General features: G+C 39.6%; 2 protein-coding genes across 4 annotated transcripts; both read left to right on the plus strand.

The window, feature by feature from the left end:
• The first annotated feature begins 1661 nt into the window (after positions 1-1661).
• GTF3C6 (general transcription factor IIIC subunit 6) lies at positions 1662-8145 on the plus strand. Of its 2 annotated transcripts, none has more exons than XM_079298772.1 (6): positions 1662-1792; positions 2749-2829; positions 5070-5133; positions 5688-5732; positions 5867-5980; positions 7503-8145. In XM_079298772.1, the coding sequence occupies exons 1-6, from the start codon at positions 1727-1729 to the stop codon at positions 7796-7798; spliced, it is 666 nt and encodes a 221-aa protein (XP_079154898.1). In that variant the 5' UTR covers positions 1662-1726; the 3' UTR covers positions 7799-8145. The 2 variants fall into 2 exon arrangements, with proteins under 2 accessions (XP_079154898.1, XP_079154899.1); XM_079298773.1 differs by having other exon boundaries at positions 1663-1792; positions 5870-5980.
• Positions 8146-9653: 1508 nt separating this feature from the next.
• On the plus strand, positions 9654-20463 carry RPF2 (ribosome production factor 2 homolog). 2 transcript variants are annotated; one of them, XM_079326354.1, is made up of 10 exons: positions 9654-9752; positions 10792-10924; positions 11688-11725; positions 12306-12345; positions 14107-14188; positions 14280-14356; positions 14672-14771; positions 18744-18846; positions 19629-19773; positions 20072-20463. In XM_079326354.1, the coding sequence occupies exons 1-10, from the start codon at positions 9658-9660 to the stop codon at positions 20249-20251; spliced, it is 993 nt and encodes a 330-aa protein (XP_079182480.1). In that variant the 5' UTR covers positions 9654-9657; the 3' UTR covers positions 20252-20463. The 2 variants fall into 2 exon arrangements, with proteins under 2 accessions (XP_079182480.1, XP_079182481.1); XM_079326355.1 differs by having other exon boundaries at positions 9710-9752; positions 10796-10924.
• Positions 20464-20938: the final 475 nt, after the last annotated feature.

Below are 20938 nucleotides of genomic sequence, written 5' to 3' on the forward strand. Positions count from 1 at the left end.
TTCCACAGCTTTTATTCCCTGCAGTCAAAATTCAAGCCTTTGCAATTTGCCTGGTGAAAAGGTAACATGACCCAGCATCTTTTTCTGTATTTAGAACAAATCCAGATTTATAGGCTGTTTTTACCACAGCAGTATGCAATATTCCAAAACAAGACCTAAGAAAAAGTAATTAAAAATGTGAGACTTAACAGAAAATAAGACAAAGCCCAAAGCCAAAGAAAAACCCTGCTAAACTTATTTTATATAATGAAGATCTGCAATTTTTCTAGGAAAAGGAGAAATGCACTACATCACAGCTATCTGGACATAGTTAAACACTTGATATGGTGCAATGCAGATATTTATGTCTATTTTATGGAAGTTAAGGAGAGGCTGGAATCAAATTTTCAGCAATTTCCCTTGCAAACAGTTTTTATTTAACATTTTAATTAATGACTTCAACACAATGAGGAGGGAGACATTTTTGATACAAAATAAAAAATACAGTATATGGAAAGAAAAAACGGCAAAATTACAAAACCTAAAATTAGACCTAGAATTATGGAGTGCAAAATTGTAGCAAAGTATGGAATATGCAAATTTTCTCAAGAAAGGATGTTCTGTAATGTTTGATCTTTGTATACTTTCAAGCCTTATCAACAAGATGAGAGATTGAAACAGACAGCAGCCCCCAAGCTCTAAGTGATGCCCAGGTTTTAGAAAGACAAATTGCTGGTTGGCAGAATTGCTAAGCTTTTTCTTAAGCTTTAGGGCCTGACAGGTTTCAGTGATCTCACACCCAGAGGAGGCTAAAGTTGGGAATAAGGATGTACCACTGACAGCAGAACACAAAGAATGCTGAATTTATGAGCCACAAGGACTCTGGGCAGAAGCCCCAAGATAAGCAAGAAACTAATAAACCTTCCCCAGGAACTGTGCTGAGCCAGCTGTGACTGGGTAGAAGGTAATTCTGCAGGGGGAGATCCCGACCACTGACTCAGGGATCACTGACCCAAAAACCCATCGGCCAAAAGAGAAACACCGTGGGACTGATGAGCATGAGAAGAGGGAGAACCACTAACCAACAGAAGATAGAACACTAATTAATACGAGAACTATGAAACTTCTAGCAAATGAACACTAATTCCTTTGTTTGCTGACATATATAAACAGCAAAAAAATTTTTATAGTTGTTCGGCTTGATTTGTGAAATTCCACTGGGCACCCAGGCTTGCAGAACTCTGAAATAATCAATGTCTCTCTCACGTGTGTAATTATTGGTTTACACTGTAATTACTGTTGCGCACTGGGAAACAAATCCGATTTTTGTAGACACCAACATGCTGCATTGATAAATTAAGACATTATCTCAGAAACCTTGGTCAGAAGGATGTATTTTATGTATTTGAACCTGTCAAGATAACTAGAAAGCATCATGCAAAGGACACGAGTGGTAGGAAGAAACTGCATATTTCATTATCTGACAAAAGCTTTCTAAACGAATGGTCTGTACCAGAAGAAGGACATCATCTGTGTTAATAATGAGTCTGGTAGCCCCCTTTTTTTGGGAAAAAAAAAAAAAAAAAAAAAAAAAAAAAAAAAAGCTCGTGTTTTTGTTTCCAGCACCGAGGGGGGCGCGGCGCGCTCGCCGCGGCTCTGCGGGAGGGGCGGGGCCGCTCCGCTCTAAGATGGCGGCGCGGGCCCACGTGGTGCGCGCTGAGGCGGGCGCGGGGCGGGCGCTGGCGACATGGCGGCGGCGGCGGCGGGCAGCGAGGGCGGGAGGAGCGACGGAGCGGAGGACGATGAGGTGGAGGTCGGTGGATGCCAACACCGGGGCGCTCCGCGGCCCTGGGGGAAGGGTCCGGCCCCCCGCGGGGCGTGGCCCGGCCCCGCTCCGCCCGGCCGGCGGGGCAGGCAGGGAGAGGGGCCGGTCGCGGACCGAGCGCGTTTCCGTGGGACTGGCGGGTTCCTCAGTCCCCACCCCAGAGCTATGCGGTTCTGGCTCTTCTTCCTCGGGCTTCCCGGAAAACGGCGTGGTCAGAAAGCGAACTTGCAGTTTCTGATGCTTCCTATCGCCATAAAATCACAGAATCAGAGAAGGGTTTGGGTTGCACGGGCCTTTAAAATTACCTAGTTCCATCCAACGCCCTGCCATGGGCAGAGACACCTTCCACTAGACTAGGGTACTTAAAGCCTCATCCAGCCTAGTCTTGAACACTTCTAGGGATGGGTCATCCACAGATTCTCTGGGCAATCTGTTGCAGTGCTGCAACACCCCCTCAGTAAAAAATAAAATAAAATAATTAATTAAAATTTCAATATCTAATCTAAACCAACTCTCAATTTAAATGTTACCCCTTGTCCTGTCACTACAGGGCCTTGTAAAAAGTCCCTCTCCAACTCTCTTGTAAGCCCTCTTTTGATACTGGAAGGTGCTGTAGGGTCTCCCCAGAGCAATACTGACGCTTATTTTTCAAGGGTGGAAAAAGTGCTTCCCCTGTTGCTCACTAGAAAGAAAAGATCAGGAAAATTTGAGTGTGAAACAAGTGCCTTATGGAGTAGTGGGTCACTGCATTTCCCTGGGTATTACAAGAGTTCTGTCTCATGACAAAATGCAGCCTAAACTCCAGTTTGGGGTCTGTTTGTCCTGAAAGGCTGGGTTTTTGTATGCTGTTCTTATTGGTGTAGATTGCTTTTGGTTGGGGCTTTTTCCCCCCCTGAGTTCTGTTATATTCTGTTAGAGATGTACATTGTCAACTTTTCTTGTAGGAGCAACTGGTCATGGTCGAGCTATCAGGAATTATTGATTCAGACTTCTTAGAAAAATGTGAAAACAAGTGCAAGATTTTGGTGAGTGATTACAGCACAATAGGAAAGGGGTAAGTTATTATGGATGTGAACAAGGGAGTGAGGCTGTTCTAAATTTGTTGACATTGATAACGTTAGATATAATTTTGGTAGAGAATTATGTGTGCTGTACTTGGCTGCATGTTGTGGGCTCTCTTTCAGAAACAGCATAAAGTCTGAATCTAATATTTCTTAAATATAAGGAAACTTTTCGGACGTATATATAAGCTTGGGCCAGTATCTGCTCTGATTTCAAGTTCTAAGTTAATTTTTTTTAATTATGTATTTTATACTTTTTAAAAAATTGTTAATCACACTTCTTGAAATGACTGGAATACAGCAGAGAGGTAAAAGAAAACATTTAGGATTTGCACTGTGTTTACAATGGAGTTTTTTGCAGATGAGTCCTGGCAAGTTCAAGTCTTGGAATGAGTATTAAGCATTTGGTAAACAGTTTTAGATGTTGTTTGCTTCACTGTGAGGTTATTGTAGGAATCTGGTTTCCCTGTCCTGTTCATTTTCAGGAATCACTTTATCTGTATAGGACAGATTTTATTTGCTCTTCAAAACCTATGTAGACTATGAGAGCTGTATAGGTAATACAAGTTCTACTGATTTACAAATACTTTCTGAAAGTAGACCTTTATTATATCCTGAAAAGATGGAGAGAGAACATCTGAGTGTGTCACTGATCACAATATATGTGAGTGGTAAAGTCAATTCTGAATGTCTCAGAAGCAGAAATACAATCAAAATTAATAAAATATTAGTCTTTGGATGGATATGCTTTTATAAGTAGGTTTCTTGCCTTGATCAGATCTAGTTCTCTTGAAATTTGTTACATGTATCATTCATACTACTGGCTGAATTGTTACAGATGCTTCAGTACTGCTGGTGGGATTCTTTTAAATGTTGTGCTTTGGAGATTCCCTTGTAATGTTACTAGTAAAAGGTTATAGAGTATCCATACTGCGTCCTGCTTGTATCCACGTCTTCTTCACTCCACAGAGCAAACACTCCTCTAGACTTTTCCTAAGGGACAACTTTTTGTTAAGGCCTTACTTAAAGACTTTGTTCTGTGCTACTCTGTTTAACAAGTTTTCTGTGATGCTGGTCACATAAAGTCCACAAAGGAATGAAAATCAGCCAAAGAAACGAAGTTTTGAATGTAAAACCCCCACAATGCTATTGCTTAGTATTGATGTGTTATTATTTTTATTTATTTCTTGTAGAAGGAAAAAAACCTATAAAAATATGGAGTCTATATATTAACTTGATGTTGTTGGTGTTCTCAATTTATGCAGAAGAAAGAGAATTCCAGAGCTTAAATCTTGTTGATCTTGTACTTCTGAAACACAGAAATATCTAAGAGGATAATTGCACAAATTCATATTAACGTGTGTGATATTCTGTATTTTATGCAATTTACCACATAATGCCTTATGTTCAAAGCTTTTAGCGTGTGCTTGTCTTCATGTCCTGAATAATTCTGATGTTCACAAGGTACTCTTCAAAGTCATTTTGTCTTAATTAGTGTGCTCTGTTCAGACACTGATTTTTATCAAAATACAATATATAGGTACATCTTGTACAAGAAAAATGGGATGCTGGCTTGTGTGTGTGGAAAACCTGCACTCTAGAGGAATGGAATGAGCTGATAGAAGTGCTTCCTTACTATTCCACTCCTTGTTTAAAAGAATAATACAGCAACAATTTCCAACTCCTTCACAGTATAGACACACAGTAATCACAGTAATTTCTGTGGTCTTGCAGTGGCTCTTCTGGTGCTGATGTAATGCCTTATCTGGACTTCTTCATCCTATGCATTTTCCAATTTGAAAGTTATTCCACTTTCTAGAACTTGTATTAATTAAAGCTTAGAAAATAACATCATCTTCATGCAAACACTTACATTTTTGTTAATTTGAAATGAAGGTTACAATAATTTCCTAGAGGATATAACAGCTCTTTAACTTATATAGACTGTTGATAACAGTTCAATCTAAATTTATTGTAATATACTAGAGCATTTTCCATACAGTTCTATACTAGGCTTTATTATGATGGCAAAAAATAGAATTATCTGGGGAGTTTTTGTATATAATATACTTAAAAGAACATGTATGATGAGGAATTGCTATAATCTAGATTCTGCTATGTCTGTCTTCGCTGGTCTTACAGTGAGAAATTCACCTTCGTTAATACAAACCTAACATTATGCAATTTTATCCTTCTTTACATAGGGAATAGAGACAGAGAGGCCCATTTTACAAGTGGATAGATATGTATTTGCAGGAGAATATGAAGGTAGGAAAACTTACGTGAATACAATCTCTCCCTTTTCACATGACCCAAGGAATTTTCTTAACATGAGGTGGTTTTACTGTGATTGGTCCTGTGAGGCACTGAAGTTGTGGGTAGCTGTGTAACACCATGTAGGCTGTTGCTGCTCTGAGTTCACTGCTAAATTAACCATGCATCCATGGTACTTCCAGGAAAGTATGTCTGGAAGCTGACTCTGGGGTGCACTGTGTAGTATCACTGCAGACAAAAATCTGGGATATAAAATGCCTTAATGTGCTGTTGTCTCCTGTGTAAGCAGGACTGATACATTGTGCAATCTGTAGTTCTCTCATTTGCCCTATGGTGACAACATTGGTCTGGAAGAAAATGGTCTGGGATCCTCCCTTGCAGTGTTTTCCAATGACTGTGGTACTCCTTCCTGTTCCTGAGTTCCTTACCAGTGCTGTGCCTCTGTGAGGGGTTGGAAGTCAGAACATTCCCACAGCCTGGCCAGTGGGTGCATTATCTGAAGCTGATATAAATTAGTCTCTCAAATTTTCTCACTTTGTTTTTCATAGATACCTTGGGAACCTGTGTGGTTTTTGAAGAAAACACAGAGCAAGGTAATAATTATGATTTGATGTTCTGTTTGTTTCAGTAGCTGGGGAGGTTAAAAATATTTATTGTGTTTCAGTTGCTAGTGGAATTCACTGTAACGACTGGGGTTTGGGTATTGTTTTTTCTCCTCTCTTCTTAGTAGATGCAGAAGGCAACCAAAAAGTGCAGTTGAAATACAAGTGCCACACAGTGAAGAAGTTGAACATGACACGGACCCTTCTGACAGAAAAGAAGGAAGGAGAAGAGAATGTTGGTGAGTGATTCTGCTCTTATGCATGTGGATATGAGTGGATTATGCTTAGGAGTGTCAGCCTTTATTAAGTGTTTGATTCAAGAGTATGCAGGAAGTTAAAGGAACTTTCTTCTTTAGGCACCATATGTGTATATTTAAATTTGAAAATTAAATATGTTTCTGACCAGCTCTTCCTCCAGAAATGGCTAGTAGGAGATCACTACAAAGAACTGTAAGAGCAGGGCAAACATATGCTGATGCTCCCTGGTACCTTCTTTTCTCATCTAAAAGTTTCAAAATCAGAGGTGCTGTTTAGTAGTTCTTTGTTGATTTTTTTGCTACTTCCATCATTTTTTCTAATGACTTTCTGAATCTCTTTAATTGTTGAAAAGAACTGAATTTTACTTAATCAATTTACAATTGAATGGAAATTGATTTAAATTACTTGCTAAGACATACCTAGCAGACCATTTATATTCCGTATGCAGAACTTTGGGTTCATATGTTTGCCTTATTTATTTTTTTATTTTATTTTTTTGTACAAAAACCTGGTTAAACACTGATATATATATATATATATATATATATATATATAAAATATGTAGCAGTATTCAGTAGAACTGCTTTTAGCTGCTTTTTTTTTTTTTGCTCAAATGTTACTGCTTCATATTTTAAGAATATATATCTATATATAGACATTTTACCTTAAATATGAGCAGTCAGCTGGACACTGGCCATAGGAAGCATAAAATGAAATGTCGTCTAGAATCTAACCAAATATTAACATTCATATCAACACCAAGTACCACTTCTCTCTATAGAATTAATTATGTAATACTAAACTGAAACTATTATTGTGATAGTATACATAATATTAAATTGAGACTAGAGAGTATTTTGCTTATTACAAAGAACTTTTTTATTCTGGAGCGGCAATACTGATGATAAGTACTGAAAACCACTTTGTTTCTGTACTGTGACAGGAATTTAACTTGTGCATACAAAGTAACTTGTGTATTAAAAACATGTACTGAGTAAAAATCAAAATGGAGTGGAATCCCATTTCTATTTGGGGTTGGTCTCAACCTGTTCCAACTTGTTACACTTGAGTTAAACAGAGTGCAAGAATTTGTGTCCTGTCTCTGATGCCATTACCTATTGCCAGAAGATCTAATATTTAGGTGAATAAATACTCTGTTTTCTTCATTGCATTCATTAAATATTTTCTCTGCATTTTGATTTATGTTTGTTACTTTAAGAGCCTAAGGGTGGTATCAGACAGCTAAATACGACAGGAACTGCCATACTGGATCAGAGGAAAGATCTTTTTAGTCCTGCATTGTATTTTCTGACTATGAAAAGTACTAAATGGGTATGTGAAAAGTAATAGGAAAGGGATATGCACATCTTTCATTTCTAAGTGGTTCTTTTACCACTTGGTAAGATCTTGTCAGATTCAGCCTTAATAACAATGAACTTAAACTAAGAAAAAACTGCTATTAACTCCTTTTGTCACTAATAGAATTTTCCTTCTTTACGTCAGGTGGAGTAGAATGGTTGCAGATCAAGGACAGAGATTTTTCCTACAGCAGGCTTAATATGATTTGCAGTTTTTTGCCTGAAAAGGATGATTCTGAGGAGTCAGCTCAGGCCCAAGATAAATTGACTGAAGAGTCAGAGGGAGAGGTGAGCAGCAAAGGAAATTCTAACATGAACTGTGACCTGGAAAAGCAGCACACCTTGGAAACAGATGCTCCTATTCCTCTGCCTGATAACTCTGCTTCTGGGGCAGATGAATCTCCTTCTGGAAATGCTGCCTTAGAGGATGTACCTCCATGATATTAACTTTGATCTTTTCAGGGTTTCTTCATGGAACTAATGGGCCAACTTTTATAGGCCATGACATGGTTTCCACTTCTGAAAAATGAATAGTGGAAAAACAGACATTATGTTCTTGTGCTGTGCTTTTGTGTTTGAGTTATAGTGGGAAGGGCTTAAGTGTTTTTTAAAATTACTGACTGGAAATGTATGTATCCCTACCTCAAAACTGAACAAATGGAAATGGTTACATAATTAAAAGAAACTCCTACCTTACAAAAAAGTTGATGTATTGTACAGTCTCAAACATTTTGTAAAAACAAAGAAACACCATTGTTTAAAATAAAGTCCTGAATTTTTCAAGTATAGCTTCACCTTGTGTGTTGTATTCCGCCACATACTTTGTCTGCTCTTGTACTGCAATTATTGAAAGAAATCAAATAAGTGTGGCTTTAATTGACTGTTTGAATACTCACCAAACTGCTTAGTTTAGATTCTCTCTAGTGTCCTTTGTCTCCTTGATGGGCTTTAGAAGTCTTTCATGTGGGAAGAGACTTTATGCAGTCTCTTATCTACCTTCCTATGTAAAATAGGCTCAACACTGAAATTCAGGGCAAGTTGGTCAGGGCTTTGTCCACTCAAGTCTTGAAAATCTCTGCAAACTTGTCAGCAAATTAAATCCAGGTCTTAAAGAGGCATATGTCATGCTGCTTCCCCCATTTTCTGTATAATATAATGTGTGTTATACAAAAGGAAGCGTAGCCATCCTGTTTTTCTTTTTCCTCATAGTAACTTCTTGGCTCTAATCTTCCACTCTGGCATTTTTCTGAAGCGTTTTATACTTAAGGTCCTGTACCCATGCATCAGTGGTTCCCAGACTAGTCCATGTGACTGTATTGTGGTGCCTAGCTAGTCTGTGGGTTGACACTGCTACATTATTTATACTGCCACACACCGTTCTGTGTCACAGTTGAGTGTGTGGTGCACTCAGGATAATGTTTTCAAAAGCACAACAATTTTAAAACATAAAACATTTTTCTCTGACCCTTCTTTCCTACCTTTCTCTGCCTCCCTCAAAACAGTGTAACTGCAACAGTGCTGTGAGGATGGGAACATCTAATTAATCCCAGCATAATTATGTAATACTTTAATTAGTAATGATCAGAGGAGAAGCTCACCCACAGCATTGTTCACAGCACAGCGTCAGTAAAGAGAAGTCATTAAAACGGCAACAGTTTCAAACAATCAATCCTATTATTCTCTCTTTTTTTTTCTCTCTCTCTCTTTTTTTTTTTTTTTTTTTTTTTTTTTTTTTTTTTTTTTTTTTTTTTTTTTTTTTGCATGCCGGCAGCCTGGGTGTGGATCTTTCACATGGCAGTGTTGCATTTGAGGTTTCAAGAGGACCGCACAGCCATCCCTCTGGATTTAACTGCAACCATGGAAGTTTGAAAACATCACTGACACTTGATTTGTGTGTTGCTGATGTACAGAGGACAATTATAAGTGGAATAACGATCCTGGGAATAGGCGGGCTCCCGAGTGCCGGAGGGAGGGTTTGCGGTGCGCTCGGTGGCAGCGGATTCTCCGGCACAGAGGGCTCCTGCTACGGCTGCTGCAGCCATCGAGAGCACAGAGGCGCCCGAGAGCTCGAGAATGCAAACACAGCGACTCTCATGTTTTCTTAACGGGTTACTTGGTCTGGCACAGAGATGTGGTGACCTTTCCCCTGAGGAGGAAGCCGCAGACTGCAGTGAGGTCTCCCCTCGGTGTCTCCTCTCTCCAGGCTGAACAGCCCGAGCGCGCTCAGCCGCTCCCCGCGCGGGCTCCCCTCAGACCCTTCCCCACGCCGGGCCATGGAGCGCGCCCGCCTCGCCTCGCGCATGCGCCGCGCCAGCCCCGCCGGATGTGACGCAGCACGGCCGCTCCGCACATCTCCCGCACGTGAGGCAGCGATGGATGCGCTGGACCGGGTCGTGTGAGTGCCGGGGGGATCCCGCACCGGGAAACGCGAGCGGGCGGCGGCCCGGGGCGGCTTGCAGTGGGGGAGCCAGCAGAGACCAGAGCCTTATGGAAAACGTGCGGGAAAGAGGAAACCGAGCGCTGCCGTATATTTGGTGGTGGCCGAACAGCCCTTACTCAGTTGGTAGCTTAAAGTAACTGCGGTGACCAGCTGATGTTGAATTTGTGTGTTTCCGTACGCCTGAGAAAATTCTTTTCATTTCTGAAGTTTCAGTGATGCCCAGTGACAGCATGGGGAGCACTTGCCATAAACTAAAACACAAGAAGTCCCACCTCAACATGAGGAGGAACTTCTTTACATGGAGGATGGCAGGGCACGGGAACGGGCTGCCCAGGGAGATCCTGGAGTGTTTCTCTGGAGACAGTCCAAACCCACTGGACCCATTCCTGTGGCACCTGCTCCAGGTGACCCTGCCTTGGCAGAGGGATTGGACTCTATGATCTCCAGAGATCCGTTCCACCCCGACGGTGCTGATACCGCTGTGTGTGGGGATATTGTTTGTTTTAGAAGAACATAAAATTAATGCTTCACTGAGACGATAATATATTGGAGAACTGTAATTCTTAAGCCACTGATGTGTGTAAGGTCTGTGCCCCTGCAAAGGCTGCGGCATTTCACCTGGGTAGTGCCCAGCACTGCTCCTGACAACAGATAGATGTGCTGTACCTGTGCTTTTATTTTGGGGGCTGTTGGTGGTCTTTGAGGAACTTTGTTTTCTTCTCATAAGCAAGTTCCTGGCTTGTTGGGGGAGCTGGCGTGAGGAGAATTCTTCAGTAAAATCACCCCTGCTAATTTGGGGAGAGTGGCAGTAAAAATACATTCACCTGAACCAGGGCTTTTGGCACTGATTGTAATTCTGCAGGATGGGATTAGTTTGAGTCATTGAAACAAGTTACTTGAACACTGTTCCAATTCTTGTTTGGCTTCACTGTTTGCTGTAGTGTCAAGTCTTGTCGCATATATTAAGCTTTTAACTTTTAATTTATTGTTGCAGAAAGCCTAAAACTAAGAGAGCAAAAAGATTTCTTGAGAAGAGAGAACCCAAGCTAAATGAAAATACAAAAAATGCTATGCTCATAAAAGGAGGAAATGCAAATTTAACAGTGACCGAAGTGCTTAAAGACATTGTAAGTTGTTGGACATAGCATGCAGCCTTCCTCTCTCTTTCTTACAATTTGCCATCTCTTCTGCATTATCAGTATTTTCATACTCTCCCTGTACCCCAAATCTTGAATGACCAGTGTTCCAAAGGTGTCATTTCCTGCTTCTTAATGGAGATTGTTTTCTTCCAGTCTCTTCTTTGTTGGAAGTTTTAAGCTTACTCTCTTATTTCTTCACAATTGCCTGGTATATATGGTGAAGTGTTGCCAAGTCTGTTTGAAGACAAGAGGATTAGGACTGGGGCTGTATCACACAGCTCAGTCATACCTCAGAATACTGTAAGATGACTGTGTGTATTCATAGGGAGCTTTCAGCCTCTCCTAAAACTAAGTTACCAATCTTGTGTCCTAACTCCATAGCTCAAAATATTATAGCTGTTCCTACCCTCATTTTTCTCTTTGCTTTGCTGTTTTCCTGTTTTTTCATGCTTTTTATAATCAAGTTGTTGTTCTCTCCCTGTTTTATGCCCCTTAGAAGCAGAGGGATTGCATTACATGGCTTTGATTTCAGCTATTTCTCAGCTAATTTTTTATTTATAACTTCTTGTGCAATTAATTTGGAAAAAAGATTGTCACCAACTCAAAGGGTATTACTGTGAGCAGGCATTTTGAAGTATCTTCTTCTAGCCTGTTCTGCATAGTTACTGTTTCACGTGATCCTTTAAGGTATAGGATTGTGAAAACAACAGTGCATGTTTAGAGATGACGTGTTAAATTTTGTGTTCTGCAGTATGCTGTGAAGAAGCCTTTTGCTGTACTGTATAAAAGGTAAATGATCTCACTTTGACATCTTTGAGTCCTCTGACACACAGATAACTTTTGGTAGTTTCAGGGCATGAATAGAGATGCAGGCTAGTGTAGAGGGCTTGACCAATGACCAGGGTGCAGAAGATGACTGATCATAATTTTCAATGGACTGGAAACAAGCTAGGTGTGGTCAGCATTGGTCTGTAGCAGGTAGTACAGAGCAGGATTCAGCTCCAAGTCTTGTTCAAAATGGGAACCCAGCGTCTGTATGAATGTAGTGCAGAAAAAAACTGTAATAGCTAAATTTAATGAATAAACAGACATAGTATCCCTGGTGGTAGTAGTGATGGTCTTCTGCAGATCAGGCCCCAGGAGACAGGAAATTTGGAGGAAAGTACTTAAAATGGCAATGAAGGCACTAAGGCATTCCTGGCAGTAGTAATATGAGTTGTGATTTGATCTCAAACTGAGCTGGAGTTTCTGGTAGAATGCAAAACTTTTTATTATTAGAGAATTAATAAGAAGTAGCTATCTGAGCCTGTTTCTTTTAGGTTTTTTGTTTTTTGGGTTTTTTTAACCTTTTTTTTTACTCTTCTCTCAGGAAAAATATTACCAGGCCTTTTGAGGACCAGACATCATTGGTAAGTATAAATGATGGTTTCTCTTTGAACAGTTTTGAGCAGGCTATCCTTGTGTGCCAGAAGATGAACCATCAGGAAAAAAGAATCGTCTGTCTGAATAGAGCTTTGGCTGGAACCAAGGGGTAAAAAGAGAGTATATCACTTTTGGGAGAGGCAGGCCACTCACAAAGATGTTGTGAGGATAGGCAGGGAGAAAATTAGAAGGGCCCAAGTCCATCTAGAACTTAATCTGGTTACTGCCATAAAAGACAATAAAAAATGTTTTTGCAATTACATCACCAACAAAATTAGGGCTATAGAGAATCTCCATCCTTTACTGGATGCAGAGGGAAACACAGGGAAAAAGGACAAGAAAAATGCTGAGGTACTTAATGCCTTCTTTGCCTCAGTCTATAATAGCAGCACCAGTTGCTCTCTGGGTATCCTGAGCTGGAAGACAGGGACAGGGAGCAGAATGAAGCCCCCATAATGCAGGAAGAAATGGTTGGTGACATGCTACACCACTTAAGGCACATATGTCTGTGGAGCTCCATGGGATCCATCAAGGGTGCTTAGCTGGTGGAAAAGCTCACCAAACCCCTTTCAATCATTTAGCAGCAGTCCTGGCTGACTGGCTAGAGACATTTTTTTAAAGGGCAATTTCACAATGTATGTGTTTTTGCAGTGTATGTAGGGTATTTTCAAAGCATTTGATTTTTTTACATCTTTTTAATGAAGTATAGAGCTATTAGTGTACAGATATCAACACACAGTGATTAACAGAGCTGTAGGAGCATGTGTTTCAAGGGGAATCCCCTCTGATCTGTTCTTGGCCTGTCTAGAGTCAGCATTTCTCAGGGGTCTGGTGGCAAAACTGGATGCTGAGCTGTGTGATTTGTAGATGCAATTAATCCAGCCTCTCCAAGTGTCTCTCTGACCTCCCAGAGGGGCAGAGCTGCAATGTCCTCTCTGAGTTGCTACTGTTGCAGGGGTGGGAGAAGTCTCTGTACTTCACAACTTCCAAGTGCAGATATGTACTTGTGGAAAGCCCTGGATAAGTTGTGTGTGCTTATGTCATGGAGCCACTGTTGATGCACAAGATAAGGAGCTGCCTTGGGAGGCAGAAGTGCATAAAAAGACATCTTTAGAAAGAACTGCTGTAATGTTGGCTCTGGACATTGTACCATAATAGGTTCTCTAATCTGTTCCTCTGGAGAAAAGATCTGTGATAGTCACCACTGGCTTGGTTTTAGGCAGCATCTTAGTCTAAAATATAAATTGACATGAAGTTGTTCTATAATATGACTCTTGTCCTACTATAGCCACATGCAGATGGTTGTTCAGAAGCTGTCAGGCAAAGCCAATATGCTTCATAAAGCTTAGTTGGGAAACTACAATGAGACATTACAACAGCAGCCAGCTTGCCAATACTTACTTGTCAGGCAAGGAGAAGTGGTTGAAAGTATCTTGTGTAAAACCAAATAATAGGAATTACAAGAAAGGGTAGTAAAGATAAAATGGCAAGAAAAAAACTGTCTGACTTATATTTTGAGATGCAATAATAAATTAAAAAAGAAATTATTTGAATCTTGAATCCAGCTGCCAGTTTTAGCATAAAATCTGAAAAACACTCATGACATGCTCAAAACTCTTCTGGTAAATGCAGTTGCTCTTCTCATTAAGCAGCTCCTAAACTCATGTGTTTGTGCCATGTGCCTTTGCAGAATATTTTAAACTCTGTGAACTGCAACTCAGAAGTTTGATTCTTTTCTTCAATTTCAGGAGTTTTTTTCCAAGAAATCAGATTGTTCTCTGTTTCTCTTTGGCTCACATAACAAGAAGCGACCTAACAACCTGGTAATAGGTAATAAGTCTCACTTGGGTTTTTATTGGGATGACAGGTGTAATTTTCAGTGAATATTTAAATACCTGGATTGTCTTTTTTACTCTCATAGGTCGCATGTTTGACTACCATGTGCTAGACATGATTGAACTGGGTGTTGAGAAGTTTGTATCCCTGAAAGAGATCAAGGTAAGGAATTGCTAATTCAGTATTTCAGTGACACCTACTGGTGGATTTTTTTTGCACTTTTTTCTGTGCCCTGAAATGAATTAAGTTGTTTGAAAAAGCATTTCATGCAGTATATGAGGATTGGTAATTTGTGTACTCTGGAATGTTAATTTTATGCTCCACTTTTTAATTTAGTTTGCTTGGTCTATTCTGTCCCTTTTGATCACAGGTCACAGCAGTTTTTCTTTCAGTGTTGAATGGCTGCCCACCTGTTAAGTCAATGATATGTTCCCTAACTGTCTAAACTGTTGTTGTTTTAAAATTTCTATTCCACAGAACAGTAAGTGTCCTGAAGGAACAAAACCTATGTTGATATTTGCTGGTGACATGTTTGATGTGAATGAAGAATACAGAAGACTGAAGAGCCTTCTTATTGGTCAGTATATTGATTATTTGGACAGTAGGATTGCATGGATCTGTAGTAATATGATCTTTTGAGAAAAGATATTTTATCAATAATTGCTTGCTTATATTCAGCACAGGAGGAAAACAAGAATGAGCACATGTCACATAAAACTGAAGTTAACTAATTGTGAGGACTTGTAAAGGAAGGAAAAAAAAATGTCCTAAAATACTCTGATGATGAAACTTCATATTCCCTAGAGTTCATTACTTTGAGTTTGGGAAAACTGTCATTTTCCAAAATGTCTTGGCCTTCATGGGTCATCACTTTTTTAACCAAATGCTTTGAAGTATCTAAATTGAAGTCAGTGGATTAAGTTCAGAAAGTGGGGTATTTTTGCTTACAGAAAAGTCAAATCAGTCTCATCCAGCTTCTGTTTTTGTAATGAGAGCATTTTTTATTGGAAATTCCACCAATTCTAACAAACATGCTGTTGCTTAGGATACTTGGAGAGAGTAAAAATCAGCTGTAAGTTGTGCCCTAACTTTAAGGCAGGCTTGGAGTTTAGGAAACAAACTGGCTGAAGTTTTTTACTATCTTATAGTTGGAGGCTGTGGAAGATAAAGCACATTGTAGCATTATAGAGTTTACAGGATATTGTGTCTCTTGACACTTAAAAAATGTCTTTTGCTTGGCAAAACTAGAGCTAGTAAGTAGGGCAGAGTGATTTTTCTTTGCAATAGTTTTCCTAAAAGTAGATTACTTTTATTTTCTTTTTTTTTTAAAGTTCTGGGAAAATACTGAACCTGGCCCAATAAGAACAGTCTTGTTCTTTCAATTCCATTCTTAGGTTTCTAAGCAAACGGGTAAATGATTGCTCTTTAGAAAAACCCTAAAAATGAGATTTTTTTTTTCTTACTATTATTCCTTAAAGCAAGATGTTTCATCAGGAATGAGACTGGAAGGGAGCAGGAGAGGAGCAAATTTTCATCCTCTCAGTGCAACTGATTGTTTCTTGGGGATGGGTGAAAGGGTGGTAACTGAGAGAGTTTTACTGCTGCATGTTTGTGTCACTGTAAATGAGTATTTACACAGGAAGCAGGGACATTTGCTGAAGTGTATCTTGTGCAGGCATCTGCACAATGATGGGTATCCAGATTTGCTTAAGCACCCCATGATCAAACAGCTGAAATGGGAGACATGCATAGGAAGATAGTTGCCACAGTAGTAGTCCTTCCTATTTCTCTTGATATTTGCCTGTCCTTTCTCCTCTCCTATTAATTAGCCATTAATAACTTGGCAGTAAACTGTACTCCACACCCAATCTTTCTTCTTGGACATATGCCAGGTACTCCAGTTCTTAATTGTTCTGCTGAGCTCTGTGAAAATACCCAGATGCAAAACAATAGACAAAGAAAAAGGTTAAGGAGAAGAAAGGCTTGACGGTATCACTAACAAATTACAATTGTTTGGGTATTAATCTGACCTACTTCTAAACTGCCCTTAACTATAAGGAAGAGGTGATTTGTTCTGTTTCTGAAAAAGACACCCTTAAGCTGCTACTTTTGCTAAGAAAGATAGGAGAATGTGTTTGTAACAGCAGCTGCAAATATTTTGTTGCTGTACCAGTATTGTTGGGATCCCAGAGGGAATATCAGATAGCTGACAGCTTCTTGTTGCCAAAGCAGTGTGATGCCAGTGATGCTGAGAAACAACCAAGCTTTCACTGGCTTTTGTGCTATCAAAAGGGCTTATGCATGTTTGGACAATCATCTTACAGCAGTTTCTTGGTAGAATTAAGAGCAAGGGTGAATTATTGTCTTTGTGGTAACCAAATGCTATAGTCCGGTTAAACTGTGAAGTGGAAGAAGCTGTTTAGGAGAAATAAATGACAGATGCATTTTCTTTGGAGACCTGGAAGACAAAGACATCCTACTTTTATTTTCTTTTGGTTTTTATTGCTATCCAACATGGTAGTGTCATTCATTTAAATGATCTGAGTCTTGGAATGCATCTAATTAAATTCTAATAGTTTTTTATGCCTGTATCTGTAAGATGTTTCAACTCTTAAAACACTGCCTGCTTGTTGTTAGTTCCGTTATTGCACATCTGTTTTATCCTAAAAATGGCCAGGTCACTACAGGGCTTGCTTATACACTTTCTAAAACGTTGGTTTGCAGATCTCCACAGTTTCAGATTGGCTGTCACCTTGGTCTTCAAACAGCCTTCCTCACACAGACTTTTTTTGAGTGTTTGAAAAAATTTGAGGGCTTTTTCTGGCCAGGAAAGGGGATGGCTGGGAAATGTTTGAACTGAATTCATGCTAACCAATGCTACATAGAATACAGTGTTACCAGCTTTTGGATATGAATTGACACAGAAAGAGTTACATTCCAAAATCAATTAGGAATTTAATCTGGAAATAGAAAGGTCCTGAAAAGCTCTCTGTAGGAAAGAATATATTAGACTTTCTGGAAACATGTTTGAGGACAAGGTGGAAAGAGAACTAGGAATGGAAAGAAAGGAGAAAGCAAGTCTCTAGTCCAACCAAAGCAAGAGTTGTAAATGAAGAGTATGTTAAAAAAACTTCAACTCTCTGGATGTACTGAAGTGTAAGGTTTCTGCAGCTGTTCAGTGTTGCCAGGAAACAAATTCCTGACCACCTGCATTTATTGGAAGAGATGTGGGTAAAAATATGTATGATGCCACAGTAAAATATGAAAGGGAGGTGTTGCCAATAAAATCACTGTGAATGTAACTTGTGTACTTACAGAGAACTAATTGAAGGAGAAAAAAATATGCCACAAGCAAACAGAATGTTTTATTTGCAACTTTTCCCCTAACTACAAGTTAGACTCGAAATAAGAGAGAATTTAATTGACCAAGAAAGTTTCCTGGGCCGACTCCATCTGGTATTTGCCAGCCAAACTGTGTTTTGCAAAATGTAGTGAAGGAAAAGACAAGTAGCCGAAGGTTCTGAAAACAGGGCAGAGCAGAAAAGAGTGATGTGCTTTGCATGTTAGCAGTCCTGTGTTTCAGCATTGCCCTGTCATGTTTATTAGCACACCTTGTTCCCTTGGTCAAGGTCACATTCTTTCTCCACCCACTGCATATGTTGGACAGATTGCTGTGCTCATTGCAGGCTCTCTGATTGCACAGTATATTTTTATAGCCTGATGTAATAACCTTGCTAGAGGCAGCTCATTTTGTATTTAACCTGTATTTCAGTGTTCTCTTTGCAAACTGGGCAAGTATTTGAAGTGTCTTATTTTCATAAATGTGTTGCTTATTAATAGACAAATATTGCTTTACCTAGAGGACAGAAGTGCCTTATTGTGAGTGAGATATGAAAGAAATTATATGTATCTAAACTTTTTCCCAAAGAGAGAGAAAATGTAGGTAAGAGTAAACAAGGTGCAGTTTTGATCTGCTATGTACTGGTTTTGATCCCCCTTTCTAGTGTCCCAAATTTGGCTATGATTAAGATTTTAGTATTAGGTTTGAATGATGTCTTTAAACAGATACTTGAGGAAATGGCTTCTCTGTACAGATCTGTGTTTGTCTGAGTATTGACTGCCCTAAACACCAAATAAGATAATTTTAGAGATGAATATTTAAAATAATAGAGGATGCAATTATTCACATTAGCTCAATAATGCTAAGTCACTGCTCTGAAAGTGTATTTGCTCTTTTCTGTGCATTTACATATAGGTTATATATATATATATATATATAGGTAGCATGTATATTGCTACCAAATTATCTTTGGGAAATCACTGTGTTCCTCTCAGAATATCCACACACATTTGGATTCACCTGTGCACACTGTATGTGCAGTGTTAAATTTCTGTCCTGTGTATTGGCCAGGATGCACTTTTAAGTAGTGGCTATTTTGTGAGATTCCTATTTTGAAATGGGCCCAGATTGCCAGTTTGTTACAGGCATCTGTTGGCTTTATTTTCAGCCAAGAAACCTGGCATTTATTCCTTTTAAATACTCTCTCAGATTTCTTCAGAGGTCCCACTGTGCCCAGTGTTCGTCTGGCTGGTTTGGAGTATGTTCTGCATTTCACAGCTGTAGATGGGAAAATTTACATGAGAACCTACAAGTGAGTATGTGTTTTATCTATTTGGGGTTTGGTACACGTGTCACCTTTAATCTGTAGTTGTGAAATTGAACTGGTTTGAGTGTGCAATGTGTAGAGGTGCTCCAGTGTAATTTGTACAGCAGAAGGAAAACACTTGAGCTTGCTGCCTCCTTCCTTGTTGAGCTTCTCCTGGCTCAGAGGATTGCTTTTCCATATGGCTTGCTTAGAAAGGTGGTGTGAATTCTGTGAATGAGGCAGGACAAGGAAATCTTTCTTGTAGCATTCGTGTTCACCCTCACAGTCACTCCCTGCCTTAGGAGGCTGTGAACATTCATAGCTTGTGTTCCATCTGATTTGGATTTCTCTTAATTCAAAATCATTTTAATCAGCCTCATTCTTAAAAACAAAGAACCAAAACACTTTCTCAGATAAGTGCTCAGGTTATTTTGCTGTAAATTATAGTGAATGTTTTTCATGTCTAATAATACCCAGGGTGCTGTTTTGAATTTGAAAAGTGATATGGCTTTCAGGGTACTGGGGCTGAGTCTTAAAAGTGATACTGATTATACTGATTTTGTTAAAAAATAAATTACATTAGCCACGTCATATTTTGGATGTGTTCAAATTGTAATGGGACTATTGCTTATAAATTGTTACTGATGGATGCCTTTTCAATTTTAGAGTTAGTGGTAGCAGTTGATTTAATAGTATTTTGAACTGCAGGATTGAACCTATTCTTAAGGAAGATGGATAAATCTCTAGCACAGGGGCAATGTTGACTTTGGTTGATTTTCTCCTCCTAGAGTGCTTCTGAAGAAATCTGGCTGTAAAATACCCAGAATTGAACTGGAAGAGATGGGACCTTCACTAGATCTGGTTATGAGGAGGACACATTTAGCCTCAGATGATCTTTATAAGCTGTCTTTGAAACAGCCAAAAGGCCTGAAGGTATGTACCTTGGAAAGGGCATTGCTTTCAGATCTCTCTGTGAAGAAGAGCTAAGGCTGAAGAACAACTTGTGTATTTGACCAGAGCTCACTTTCCTCAAGGCCAGCTGACAGTCCTGGGGCCACAGCTCTTCTGTGGTTCTCAGCTGGCATCCAGGCTCCCCTCTGGAAGCACACATAGCACAAATCTTAGTCTCTAAACTCCAACCAATGTATGAGACCTTGCTTTTGGGCACTTGCTCCTCACCAGAGCTCCTGGGACTGTACTCAGAAATATTAACATTGTTCTTCTCTTGCAGCCTAAGAAGAAGAAGAATATCTCCCATGATGTGTTTGGTACAACTTATGGTCGAATCCACATGCAGAAGCAAGATCTTAGCAAACTGCAGACACGGAAAATGAAAGGCTTAAAAAAGAGGCCAGCAGAGAAGTCAGCTGAAGATGGTGGGGCTACTCCCAAAAAGTTAAAGTCTGCTTGACAGTCTGGGACAGCTTTGAAAACTCTTTGTACTTTCAAGTTTAGAATATATGTTGTAATATAAATTGTCAGACATAAAAGACTGAGCTGCTGTTAGCTTTAGTTTTGTAACAAAAAAACTTTTTGATCATTTGTCATTTTAAAGGGAACACTGGGGTATTGAGCTTTAACATGGAGCTTGGTTATTTAAAATAAAAAGCATGCTAAAACTTTCTTAATTTTCCAAAGCTGAGCATTTGTTTCTGAGTATTAGCAATATATGGGAGTCAAACAGGTGACTAATTTCCTGGACAGTTTCAGAGTGGATTGGAAGGGACTTTAAAGATCATCTGATTCCAACACCCTTGCCATGAGGAGGGACACTTTCTACTACACCAGGCTCCTCAAGGCTCCAACCAACCAGTAACTTGCTGGTGGGAGATGGCTAAATTTCTCTGTGCTGCCCTTCAGGTGCTCTCCTGTTGACCTGCAATCTCTCTCCAGATTTTGGGCATCTCTTGTTGGCATCAAATCAGTCAGAGTGGGATGGATTTAGGTTCCTTCCCCCAGAAACTTTAGTTTTATTGCTGTTTTGTTGGGAGCCCTTAATCAGTCAGTTCTTACATATTTTGAGTGTGACCAGAGAAGTGAATGTGCATAATATGCACTGCTCTGTTCATTTATTGTTTATATATTTCAGATTTTGCAC

This window comes from Erithacus rubecula (assembly GCF_903797595.1).
Source record: "Erithacus rubecula genome assembly, chromosome: 2".
Taxonomy (NCBI): Eukaryota; Metazoa; Chordata; class Aves; order Passeriformes; family Muscicapidae; genus Erithacus; species Erithacus rubecula.